Genomic DNA, 13,387 nt, shown 5'->3' on the forward strand with positions numbered 1-13,387 from the left:
TTTTGAGACTCATGCTGTAGCCACCACACACCATGACAGTCCAGCTTCAGCAGAGGTGGGCAAACACATCCACGGAGAGGATCAGAGGCCCCGGAAGTAGACACGAACTCAGAGAGCCGACTGATTTTCAATCTAAGTGCAAATCCAGCCAATGAGCAAAAGGCAGTATCTTCAACAAACAGAACAGCTAGTTATCTCCATGAGAAATGGGCCACCTCCCTCCACACTTCAAACCACACACCAAACAGCACAGAGACGGCCACAGGTCTAATGGTGTTTAACATGAAAGCTCCCAGGGGAAACGGGGAGATTCCCTCCCTGGCTTTGGAGCAAGCACATCAGAGAACCCTGAAGACACGAACTACAAAGGAAAAAGGGAACTTCATCAAAGGTAGAAACTGTGCTCCTCAAGAGACCCACAGGAAAACAGGAGGAACCGGCCTAGAGCCGGAGAGAGGCTCACCACACGCGTCCCTGACAAGGGGCTTAAACCTGCCACGCAGCCACCCAGACACAAATAGCACTGCTGGAAATGGGAGGAGAACCGAGGCAGAGGAACGCCAAGGAGCAAAGGCCAGAGGCACTTGTCACAATGCTGCTGCCACTCCCGGTGGCCCCAGGCACCTGCATCTCCTGGTAGGTTCCAGGACCACTGAGGTCTAGCTGGCAAGTGGGTGTCCACGATCAGGAAAGTGGGGTGCATTTCAGTGTTGAAGTGTCAATAACCCAGCAGAAAATCCTACGGCAGCTTCCTCCAACAGCACAGAGGACAGGCTACATGCATGTGGGGGACAGGACCCTCGACAACTGCAGCCCAGAGCTGCTGAAGAAGTCTCCAAGTGTGATGACTAGCCTTCTCCAGGCACCCCAACCCATGCACTCTTCTTTCCAAAGAATGGCCAGGGGTAGAGGGGCAGGTACTGAGCCCCAGCCTTATTTTGTATTTTATTTAGAAACAGGGTCTCACTGAATTGCTTAGTCCCTCGCTTTTGCTGAGGCTGGCTTTGAATGCACAATCCTCCTGCCTCAGCCTCCAGCCACTGGGATCCACTGTGCCCAGCTGGCCCGTGCCCAGCTGGCCTGTGGTTTCCTGAAAGCCTAAATGTATCTAAGAGTTACTTCCATGAGCATAAATGAAACATTGAATCATTGTTTCATTGACAGCAAATTTTCTTTCTCTGTGGTATATGAAAGACTGACACTTCTGAAATATATATAGTTGCCTCTACAGTTAAGAAAGCTGAATTCTAGAGAATTCCATATCTTACTGAGGTCACATAGCAAAAAAACAACAGGGCAGTTTTCAAACTCAATCAACTCCAGGGCCCTCCTCTTAAATGCCACCTGTGCTGTTCACCTCTCTATCATTGACCAAGCAGACTCCAAACTGATATGTCAAAAGTGTCGCAAAAGGTCTCCTACCTTGGGGGCACTCTGAACACCCTGCACAAGCCACTGTGACCTGGAATCGTGGTTTCTGATCCCAAGATGGGGTGGACACGGCTTGACTGCTTTTCTGACACCGTGTTAGGTGATGTGGCAAATACAAAAGAGAGCAAGGGGCTGCCCCTGCCCTCCAGGAGGTGACCATGAAATAAAGGGACAAGATGGACTGCAGAGGCCAGGCAAATAAGCCCCAGGAGAGTCAGAGAAGACAGACCGCTCCAGAGGGCGGCTGAGGCAGGTTCCACGAGGACAGAATTTGAGACCGCCAGAAGAAGAGATGGGAGCCCCAGGAGACAGCCGGGGTGGGTGGAAGGAGACGGCTGACCAAGGAGGACCAAACCACGGCACCCGCACGCCTGGGGAAACCAAGAGTGACACCGCAGGGGAGCAGACAGGGCCTCTTGAGTTTTAAACAGAGACACGCTAACCCTCCTTCCCGCAGGTGCTTGCCAGCCTGCACACAACCAAGCTGGCCATGGAGCAGGACCCCAAGGCCCACAGAGAGCCTCAGGGACCCCAGGCTCAGGGGGCTTGCAGGAGGTTAGCCAAAGGTGTGGCTGATGGCCCCTGCACAGTGTGGCACCTTCCCCTGCCCCTCAGGCTGGGCAAAGGAAGCCCTCACCTTTCTCTGGGCCACTTTTTAAGTAAAAGGTTCATGAGGGCCAGGGCTGGGGCTCAATAGTAGAGTGGTTGCCTCACACAGTGAGGCCCTGGACCCGACCTCCAGCACCACAAAGAAATGAACAAATAAAACTAAAGATATCGTGTCCATCTACAACTAAAAGAAATATACTTTTTTAAAAGTTCATGAAAAGCGAGGTGGGACAAACTGTGACCCCAGAGATACCACGCAGGACCACAAGGATTCCCTCTCCTGGGGCAAACAGCTCAGAGGAATGAGGCTTCTAAGAAACCGGCAGAGATGCCATACACAGAGCAAGTGCCCACGCAGGTTTGCTGGGGACATCCTCCAGCCCCCCATAGCCCACCAGAGCTCCAGAGCCAGGGTCCTTAATAAAACTCAGGAGAGACCACTCATGAATCTGGCCTCCCCTGAGCCCAGGACACAGGGCAGGGGACCTGCTTGGTGAGAGAAGGGGACATTCTGTGTGTGCAGAGTGAATTCCCATGGCAGCATCACAGCTTGAGCCACAGTAAAAGGCCACACTGTCCCCAGCTGACCTTCTATAAGCACTGGGACCTCCGAGCTGAGCCCAAGCTGCAAACCTTGCTGGGTGCAGCTGTTCCCAACTGCCAAGTTGGCCAAGCCTGGGCAAGACCTCAGAAGTCAGAGATGGCCCTGAAGGAAGCCATCAGTGACCTGGGATTCCAGGCTGCACAAGTGTGTGGGTGGAACTGCACCCTGGCCACAGGCCACATGCCTCTCGGTGAGGACACTGCAAATGGAGGCTGCCTGAAGCTTTGTTCTGCACATTGTGCAGCTGAGGCCACGGCAGTCTCACTCAGCCTGGTCTTCCTGGCTCTGCACACCTCCACGCTCCCAGCCCACCATTCGCCCCACAGTGCAGGGCGGGGGGGGGGGGTCATTGCACACCTCTTCCTTCCCCAGGGTCACCATCTAATTTATGGTTGGCTGTACTCCCTCTGCTCATATGATGGTCTCATTTGATCTCTCCAGCAATCCTGGAAGGGAGCCTCTTGACAATTGCCCTGAATTTCCACTTGAAGAAACTCAGACCCAGAGAGTGACCTTGCCAAGGTCTCAGAGATTTAGATTCCTGAATGCACAGAGCGGTGCTGATTTTGAATTTGGCTCTTCTGGTTTCACAGCAATAAATGACCTGGTCAGAAACATTGGCCCCATCATCCATGAAGGGAGGACACACAGGGCCATGCACCTGTGCCCACACTATCTTCCCCTGACCAGCCCCAAGCCTTGCTCTATCCTTCACCTGGGTGCCTCCCACCATGACCTTACCTGTGCCCACAGACACGTCAGTGTGCAACAATCTTCCTAAAACTCTCCACTGTTACCTGCCCACATTTCAGCTGTACTTATTTACTAGGCAAAAAAACAAAGTCAGTGCTGAAAATAACCCTAAAATAAGAAGAAACAAAACTGACAGGAAGTGGCAAATGCTGGCTGAAAGAGCCTGCAGGCCAAGGTGGGTGGGGAGCCCTCAGCAGGGGCTTGTTCAGGGCCTCAGCCAGCCTAGCTCCTGGCCCTCCTCAACCAGCCTAGCTCCTGGCCCTCCTCAGCCAGCCTAGCATCTTTTGTCCTGCGTGACCCCAGATCTCTCGGGGAATGGCAGGCTCCAGTCCACAGGGGATCCTGGTCTGTTTTCTGCTTCTATAACAAAAGCGACAGAATGTAATCTAGAAACAACGAGGTTCCTTTGACTCACAGCTCTGGAGGCTAGAAAATCCCAACACACAGTCCACGTCTGGTGAGGGCATCTGAACTGCACTCCAACATGGCAGAGGGCAAGGAGCAGCCACCAGAGACACAGGGAGTCGTGGCCAGACTCACCTTTTTACCAAAATCCTGGCTGGCAATCACGTGCCTGCTGTGCCCATGCTGGTGTTAATCCATTCGCCAAGGTGGCGCATCCGAAGCTTAATCACCTCTGAAGGGCCCACCTCTCAACTCTTCTGCTGGGGGTTAAGTCCCCAGCACATTCAGACCGCAGCACCAGGCCAGGGAAGACCTCAGCCTCGTGGCTCGGCCTCCAGTGTCAAGGCTCAGGCAGCCTGCAGGAACTGGGCTGGCTGAGCAGGGCCAACTGAGGCCCTGAACAAGCCCCTGCTGACGGCTCCCTACCCACCTGGGCCTGCAGGCTTCTTCAGCTGGCATTTGCCACTTCCTGTCAGTTTTATTTCTTCCAGTCACCTAATTTCTGGCGAGAGCCGGAGGGTTTCCAGTGAGTAGCACCTAGTGCCAGTGTGCCCAGAACATCTGCAGTGACCCACAGTTCACAGAGGACAAGGGGACACAAAGCTGGACACAGGAGTTTACACAGAACAGGGGCTGCTTATAAAAGTGGGGAAGTGCGCTGCCTGCTAGAGACGGAATGCCCCGCAGACCAGGGGCAGATGTCTCTCAAAGCAAGACTCGCCCCAAGCATGCTGCAGTGGCCCAGGAAACCAGCCAGGAACAGCCTGCTCCAGGCACACCTGGGGGAGTCGGACACCTTCGCTATCGACTGTGGACTTCAACCATTTTTTTTCTAGAAAATCTAGTTCATTTCTAGAATGTTCCTACTTCCCCGCAAATCATAAAAGATTTCAGGCTGCCACTTAGACCACACATTTGTCTTCAACAAGGGTATTTTAGGTGTAGAGAGTATTCATTCTATGAAGGAAAGGTGAAATCGGGTACAGCCATCCTATAAAAATAATATGGGGTCTGAAGGACCAGGAATATCCACGTGTGCTACTTAAAGATAAATGATCTGGACTCTTTTTTCCTTGAAAACGGGTGCAGGGAGCAGGTGAGAAGACGGCACACCACCACCTGAGGTGGCCCAGAGACACCGAGTCTAATGAGCAGAGAGACACTGACACCCGCCACTCAACCTTCTGTTCTCGTAACAAATGCCCACATCACGTCATCCTAGGAAAAGCTCACGGTCCCACGCAGATTGGAGGTTCCATCCTTGATAGATTGGTCTGGTGGCTATGGGGCCTGTGACGAGGCAGAGCTTCATGGTGGCAGTGTTTGGCAAAACCACTCACTGATGGCTGAGGTATGAAGGAGAGAAAGAGGAAGAATCCAGGGACCCACAGTTCCAGTGACCTGAAGACACCCACAGGGCCCACCTCCCAACAGTGCCACATTGTGCAGGGACCCTTCTGATGAATGGCCCCAAGGACATTTCAGGATCAAAACCACTCACTGATGGCCAGGGTATGAAGGAGAGGAAGAACCCAGGGACCTACAGCCCCAGTGACCTGAAGACACCCACGGGGCCCACCTCCCAACAGTGCCATGCTGGGCAGGGACCCTTCTGATACATGGCCCCAAGAACACTCCAGGTCCATGGCCCAGCACACGGGGAGGTCCATTCATCAGATCCCTGGTGTGGGCCACTAACTGTCCCTGAGGATCTAAGGCCATCAGAACTGCCTAGTGATGGTGGAAGAGTAACACATAGCAGGTGCTGCCTTAGCATCAGAACCACGTCCAAGTGGCTCAAGCCAGTGGCCAGTGACTAAGAGTTAGAGGCCTTCCTCCACCAACAGCCAGGCCCTCACCCCATCCTGCTTTCCCGATACTTCCCTTAGCCTGGCCATTTAGGGCTTTCCCTCGACTTTGAAGTGACCCACACCCCATGCCCTCATATACAGTGCTGGTTTGTCTCACCCCACCCCCCAGCTCTTATCCAGCCTATGTCACCCAGGATGGGGGGCCACCTGCCTGCTTCGTTGCTCCCTCCCTGCCCAGGACCTGCAAGTAAACATCTCTGAGCTGCAGCTTCCAGGGGAAGCACCAGGATTCCCCCAATAAGGGTTTCCCTGGAAGCTGGGGAGAAGTCCAGGTCAGGTGCTGGGAGTGAGGGTCAGACAGGACCCACAGGAGGGCTGTGTGGGCAACCCTGCTGGTCACAGGTGGGACAAGTGGGCATGAGGCTGTCCCCCAGGTGACAGAAACATCCTGTGAAGGTCGCACTGTGAAAGTCCCAGCCGGCTGCCCCTCGGTTCCCAGCAGGGCGGGGCTGCACCCCCGTCAGTGCACCCCAATGTAGCTGGGCTCTCGGCCCAGTGAGGCAAATAAAGTAAGGAAGGCTGTTGGCCTCAGGCACCTGTCTGGGAAGGGGAAGGGGAGGGAGCAGCTCCCAGAGGAGTCGCAACTCAGGACACCAGCAGGACCACTCTGGTACACCCTGGGTGGCTTCCACCCAGGAGTGAAAGGGTATGACCTGGGGTCATGCACCCACCCTCCTGTCTAGGGAGGTGGCGAGACATGAAGAGGGCAGCCCAGCTTCCTCTGGCTGGTCAAGGTCCCGTGAAGCCTTAAAACCACTTGGAAATCTGTTCTCATCCAGGGGCTCTGGCGGAGGAGCTGGGGCTGGGCTCTGGGCATCAGTGCTGTGAATTTCCCTGTCCGTGGTCAGAGAGAGAGAGAGGCTCATCTAGAGGTGACTGGAACCCAAAGCTCCTCTTCAAAGCACGGGTGGTGAACTCAAAGCCCTTCTGTTGGGGATGGAAAGAAGAAAGAAGTGAGATGGGCACTCCTCACTGCCACATGGCTGGCAGGAAACACAGGGTGGCCCCCTGGCCCTGGGATCCACGTGTGGGAGTGTTCCCACAGCTTTCTCACCACGTGAGACTGGCCTTCATCTTGAGCCAAAACAGCAGGGGCCTGTTGATTCAGTCTCAAGGTGTCCAGGACCAGCTGATAACAGAGGTAAGAGGCCTGCGGCACCCACGGAGGCTGCGGTCTGGGTGGTGGCTGCAGAGGGCATCCAACACCCGGACGTGTGGACATCAGTGGACATGGCCACCTGACAGGATGGGGCAGATGAGAAGAGCCAGGGCTGAAGCCCAGCTGGGGCAGGGCAGGTGGTGGGAACCCTGACCAGGCCCCACGGGTGCAGGCAGCACAGATGCCACACACCCCAGGAACCAGCCACCAAAACGCATGTGTGTGTTTGTCTTGGCAAATACCCTGTGTTTCCTGTCCCCGGGTGCCAGTAGCAGGCAAAATCAGAGGAAGGACAGCAGGGTGACTCAGTGGAGGGCCACATCAGCCACAGCCACAGGCTGGGCCTCAGAGCCATTCTGAACTCATGGACTAGTACACTGCCTCACTTAACCCTTACCCTAACCTCCCTGGTAGGCATGAGCATTATTAGCCCCGTTTTACAGATGAGGATACAAGGCTCAACGAGGTCAAATGACTTGCCCATGCAGGTGGCACTAAAGCTGACCTGAGCACACGACTCTGCCCCCAGGACTCTAGGCTTCTATCTGCTACACGGCACAGACTGCCCAAGACCCAGGAAGCCTGTCTAGACAGGCAGCTTCCCATGCTCAGCCAGCGTGCACAGCACTCAGGGTGCCGTCCAACCAGGACAGCGGCACACTAACCCCCTCCTGGGTGCTTCGCACCAAACCATTCTTTGTGCAATGACCCGAGAGTCGAGGCTAAAGTAGAAAATGGAAAGAAAAGAGACGACCCAGATGTGGTTGAGTCAAGGCACATGGGCCCCCGGAGGTCTAGGGTCCTCAGGATGCCTAGAAGCCATGGGAGCCATGGCCAAGAAAAACCTGATAGTCACCAGGCAGCTCCAAGCATAGGGAATGAACTCTGGAGTAGAGCGGCTTGCAGAGGCCAGCGTGCTCCGCTCCATGCCCAGTGGCCTCCAACGGTTGAAGGACTCCCGATGCTCTTGCCCTTCAGGGCAGCTCAAAGCCCTGTCCCTCCCGGCCCTGCCTAGCTCGACCAGCCTTTCTCCATGACCCTGACCCTGTGCCCAAGTCCATCCAGACTCCTCCGCCTCTTCGTGGCCCAGCTGCACTCCCCCACGGGCAGCCCAGCCACAACAAGCACTGCCCAGGTGACCAATCCCAGGACAGGTATCACACCAGAAGGTGTCCGGCCTGGTCTTTACGGCTCCCACAGTATCCAGAACCAGGCTGGCACCTAGTAAGCGCTCAGCGACATCTTCAGGTAAATAAAGCACTGAGGCTCTTTCTTCCAACTGAAAATCTCTCTGTCCACATCTTTGGCTCTCAAAGTCCTGCTGGCGCAGTAGCACCGTGGCACTTTGAACACAGCAACAGAGTTCTGTGGCCACATCCCATGCATCCCCTCTCAGGGGCCCAGGACTATTTGATGCTGAACACAACAGGGGTGGCAGCAAGATGGATTTCCATGTGTCACCAAACTCCTTAATATTCCTCCCTTAGTTGGAGCCTGTCTTCCTACTCCTGAGTACAGACTGAACTTGGTGGCTTGCTTCAAGTCACTAAAGCGGAAGTGACAGTTTGACATGGTGGGGCTAAGTCCTCAAAGAGCCCTTTGGCTTCTGTCTTTTTTGATTCCTCTCTGGTGGGTTGCTGTGTGGAGATCAGCTGCCGTGCATGAGGGGACCAGCCAGGGGCAAGGCACTGAGGCCCCATCAGCAGCTACAGGTGACCTTGGAAGCAGTTCTCCTCCCAGCCATGTCTCAGGAAGGCTGCACCCAGAGCAGTCTCCATGGCTCCCTCAGACTCCCTGAGCCAGCTGAGCTGCTCTAAAGGCTGTGAAGAGACCGTAGCTCCTTGTTTCGTGCTGTGCAGTTTAGGAGTAAAGAGAAGCAGGGCAGCTTTTTAGACCAAGCCTTAAGAAATAAGCAATGCCTGCTGCCTGTCCCTTGGGATGCTCCCTCCTGGTACCAGCAGCCAGGGTGTAAGGAAGTCAAGCTGGCCATGGCGGAACCGGTAGAGCACAGCCCACCAACCCATGTGCCTACACAGCCTTGGAAGTGGTGCAGCCAGCCCTAGGTCAGAGCCCCAGCTGCCAGGGCCAAGCCCAACCCAAGTCACCAACACACAGGTAACATAAATGACTGTGACGTGTTAAGTCCCTAGACCCTGAGATGGTTCGTTATGTGGCAACAGATACAGAAGACACTGGGCATAGGGGCTGCAGGTGCCACCATAACAAAACCCCAAGCTCGGGACACTGGACTTGGTGCCAGGCAGTACTTGGGAGCGCAACAGGCCCCAGTGACACAGGAGGCCTTTGGTTTGGACAGAGCTCCTGCACGGGGCCTAAGAGATCAGCCAAAATGAGGTGGCTTGCGCTGAAGGCCACCACATCACACCACAACTACCCTGACCATCCGAGAAGTCGGGAGAGGGAACGGCCAAATCCCCCAGACGACTCGGTCCTAGCCGGCATGGTGGGACAGTCACTCAGTAGAACTTCTCAGGAGAGATTACTCCAAGGATCACCCTTTTGGGCTCTCCACTTCTGCTTTCTCAGCCCTTCTCCCCATGAGCCCAAACCTCCACCTGGCTCACTGCAGCATTTGCTCATTTTTATACAATGAAGTGTGGTCTGATTCCAGAAATACAAATAAAATCCAATTATCTTTAAGCTAAATTTGTTGCGAGGTTGCCTCTCAAGGAGACTAAAAGGAAAGTATCACGCAGAGCCAGAGGAAAGGGGACCCACCTGTATCCTGGTGGCAAAAAGTCCCCCAGTTATCCTGTGCGGTGATATAGGAAAGGGCTCCTGATAAATATAATCACACTGCCAAGGTCATTTCAAGGCAGGTTACAGAAGTGTCCACCAGCTTCCTGACACTGCCTGTGACAAAACGCCAGGGAGAGATGAATAAAGAAATGTTAAATCCAAAATGATCCAAGACTCTCAGGTTTGAAGATAAAACTATTGCTACTCTCAGCCTCTGCAGATAGCGAATGATTCTCAAATTAAGGAAGGGCCTCAGGCCATGGATCAGACCCAGGATGGGTCTCCGCATCTGAGACAGCAAATCACAGAAACCTCCAGATGGTCCAAAGGCCCAGCCCACTAAGGAAGGGCCTCTAAGAATCTCAGGGGCGCTGTCCTTCAGTGCTCAGCTAGAGGAGGGCTTCTAGGAGAGGTATATCACAGTGGCCATGGTCCAGTGGACAGAGAACCTACCACTCCAAAGGTTCTGAAGCAGGAAAAAACAGAAATGGAATGGTGCAGAGGTGAAGAGGGCTGAGCTCCCGGCCACCAGTACAGTCCCAGGACAGCCGCAGAGAGGCCTATCCTGCCAGGAGCCCCAAAGGTAACGGGAAGCAGAGGTCGGGAATCACCCTGGCAGCAGCCAGCTCAATCTGTCCTTCATCCTGTTGGGCCTCACCCGTTTTCTCCAGCTGGCCCAGGAGCTGAAACAGGCTCCTGGCAGAGCCGCCTGCAACATGCCATCTAAGACTCATCCCCAGATTCTGAAAAGAGCTTCCGGGCTGGAGCGAAGGCTCCTCTCCTGGATCTGCAGGGAAGCCATCCACCTGTGCTCCTGCAGAGACACATTGAGTAAGACAGACCAAGTCCCTGACTCGGAATCGAGGCTGTGTTCAATCACAGCAAATGGGGCCATAATTCCAAGTAAACGGCACAAGAGGCTGAGCCAAGCCTCACACCCGCAGCCGTGTTCCGTGGTTGTAAATTACTCATGTGGATGCACCAGGGACCAAGCTGCTCGTTAGCTGCCAACATTAGCTGCTTAATGATCCGAGGAGCAGAAGCTGCCAATCACTGCTTCCTTCTTAGAACACCCTCTAAAATTCACACATGCAATTATTACACCTCCACTAAATGTTTATGATTTCTCTGAAGCTCTGGGCTGTGGACCCTTTCAACCTATAAGTTCAGAGAAATCCTCGAGGCCGCCACACTTCCTGGGTCACACCTCCATGGATCACACCCTGGGGCGTCTGGACTCTAGACCGTGATCTGCCAGTGCTCAGTTGCCCCAGTGAAAGTAACCAAAGGCCACACCCCACGCCTTGGTCTCCCCACCTGGCAGTTGGTCATAGCCTCTCTCCCACCTACATAATACAGTTGTCACAGAAATCACATAAAATGACAAATCGGAATGTTTGAAAGTTCTATTCAAATGACAGAATAAGGCACTGCTTTCAGAAATGTGTGTTTTCAAGCTATGATTTAAATACACCTCTCAGTATCTTCCAGAGGGAGGAGAAACAACTATCTCCTGAGAAGTCTCCGGCTCCACTACTGGACCTCACACAGGTCCGTCAGCTAGTCTCATGTTACCCTTCCCTTAAGAGGGGCCTGGGCACTCCAGCAGCCCGGAAGGAGGTCTCACCTCACAGGGCTGTGAAGAGCAGCATGTCCTCCCCCCAGTCTGTTGGAGGAGCGGGGAACCAAGACCACGTGGTCGCAGCACAGATAGGAATGCAAGAGGTACTTTCCAGGTTCATCTAGCCCCCCATGAGGAAACCTTGCTGCCCCCGTCTCCAGAACAGCTTCGGGGTGCCTAGTGTAAGTACCCTAACAGCAGAATATTAAACTGAAGGCAAAGCACCCAAACACAAGGGGGCGCTGTCCTGAGCAGCGGGCAGTCACCTGATATGGCAAGCGCTTTGGCTTCACGCAGGGCCGGCAGTTGGGTCTCTAGGTGGCTGACTCTCCTCCTCAGCCTGCTGCAGAGGCTCCCATTTGTGCAGACCTGGAAGGGGAGAGACAGCAGAATGGTGCATGCTCGAAGACCAGAGACCATGGTGAGCCCACTCACTCCTAGCAGCTGGGCTTGTGGAGATGGTTAAGAGCGACAGCAGGAGGCCTCCCAGCAAGTACATCATGGGCAGAGGGAGTCACAGAAGAAGGGGTAGGAGGGGTGGCCAACACAGCACATGCCAAGCAGATCCCAGACCCTTCACCGCGCTCTTGTGGACCAACCTGCCCACGTGCAATGGGAAGGAGCCGCCTCTGCCCTCCGTGGCTCTCTCCCCACCCTTGTCTGAAACACACCTGCCCAGCGGCTAGCGCACCAGCACCCCTCAGGGCCATCTGCCCACTTCCTGGGAAGAGAGGCCTCGCTGATTACAAGCCCAAAATAGCAGACCCTCCTGCCCCCTTCGCCCTCTTGTGCCCTAGCCTCTTCTCCAGGACGCACCCGTCGTTTCCATTCCTTATTTTACCCTCTCTCCTCCAGGGCTCAAGCACGCTGGGCTTTGGTCCCTGGCCCGTAGTAGGCAGTAGATTAAGATATGGCCTTTGAGATCAAGGTCAGAGCGGCAAGCTAAATTTAATTACTAGTAGACAGTCTCTAGGGAAACTCCAGGGCAGATCCTTGCTGGCAAGTCAGATTTGAAAAATAGACCAGCCGCTCTCAGGAGGTCTGCTGCTTTTATCATTTATCTTCCCACTCCAAACACTTCCTACAGTTTTCTGTTCATCTCAAAAAAAAAAAAAAAAAGTCTTAAACCTCAATCTCTTTTTTTCAAATGCCTCTGGGTTATCTTTTAGTAATGATCTGAGGCTAAAATATCACAATTTTTTCCCTTTGTCTAAGGCTAAAATCTCATATTCATCCATTATCTATATGCAGGTTAATGAGCTACTTAGAAGTATTTCCTCTTCGACACGAGCACACAGCATAGTGTTAGTAAGAATGAAGAGAACTGCGGAGCTATCTGGATGGGCCACAGAGGGGGTCACCTGAACCATTACTCTTTTCTTGCCAAAAATCTGAGCCTCCATTCAAAAATAAAATCAGCCTACCCAGGTTCACAGAGCCCTAAGGATAAATTTTAATTTCCGCAGAGCAATTGATGACACATGGGTACCATCAGCTCAAGTGCTTTGCCCATGTCAGATGGAAGAGAGGTGGGTTTTAGGACCCACATGACCTCGCCCAGGTTCCTACAGCCGTCCATGGAACTGCATGGACTCTGGGGCCCCGGCCTGCTGGGCAGCTGAACACACTTGCTGGATGAAGACATGGTTGGCAGCCTGCACGCCTGAGCCCACGCCAGCAGTGCCCTGCATCCACACATCCACAGGGATCCATCTTCAGACCCTCTCAATGACTCAGGGTTTGTCAGAATGTCAGAACCAGGAGCTGAAAAGAAGATGTCCCCAACACCTTCTCCAGCTCTAAGCTTGGGTTGGCTCTGTGACCGGTGACTGGCACATCCCATCCCATCCATCTAAAACTGTCAACGGAAATCCAACAGCATTTCTGTTAATTCTACGACACGAGCCAGAATTCTAGATCTTATTTAATCTGTGTCTAACAGTTCCGGTTTTAGTTAACAGTACCTGTTAATCATAATAGGGTCAATTTCTCCTTTGTTGAGCAAAGCCATCCTTCAAGCTGTCACTATCAACATGAAACACCCTTTCTACACTTTCTTATAAGGTTGCAATGTACATTCCTTTGGGCTCTGCTGGGTATAATGTAATATCCACCAATCTCCAGGTATTCTGCTTATTTCCAACTATTTCTTTCATCTAGTTTATCCCTTAATT

General features: G+C 53.6%; 1 protein-coding gene across 1 annotated transcript in view; it reads right to left on the reverse strand.

Annotated features, from left to right (window-relative positions):
- Positions 1-13,387, reverse strand: part of Disc1 (DISC1 scaffold protein) — a 193,430-nt gene that overhangs the window by 111,924 nt on the left and 68,119 nt on the right. Inside the window, exon 8 of the mRNA XM_026413137.2 lies at positions 11,480-11,582. Coding sequence (XP_026268922.2) covers positions 11,480-11,582 — 103 coding nt within the window. The remainder of the gene's footprint in view (positions 1-11,479; positions 11,583-13,387) is intronic.

Source organism: Urocitellus parryii, chromosome 9, assembly GCF_045843805.1.
Source record: "Urocitellus parryii isolate mUroPar1 chromosome 9, mUroPar1.hap1, whole genome shotgun sequence".
NCBI lineage: Eukaryota > Metazoa > Chordata > Mammalia > Rodentia > Sciuridae > Urocitellus > Urocitellus parryii.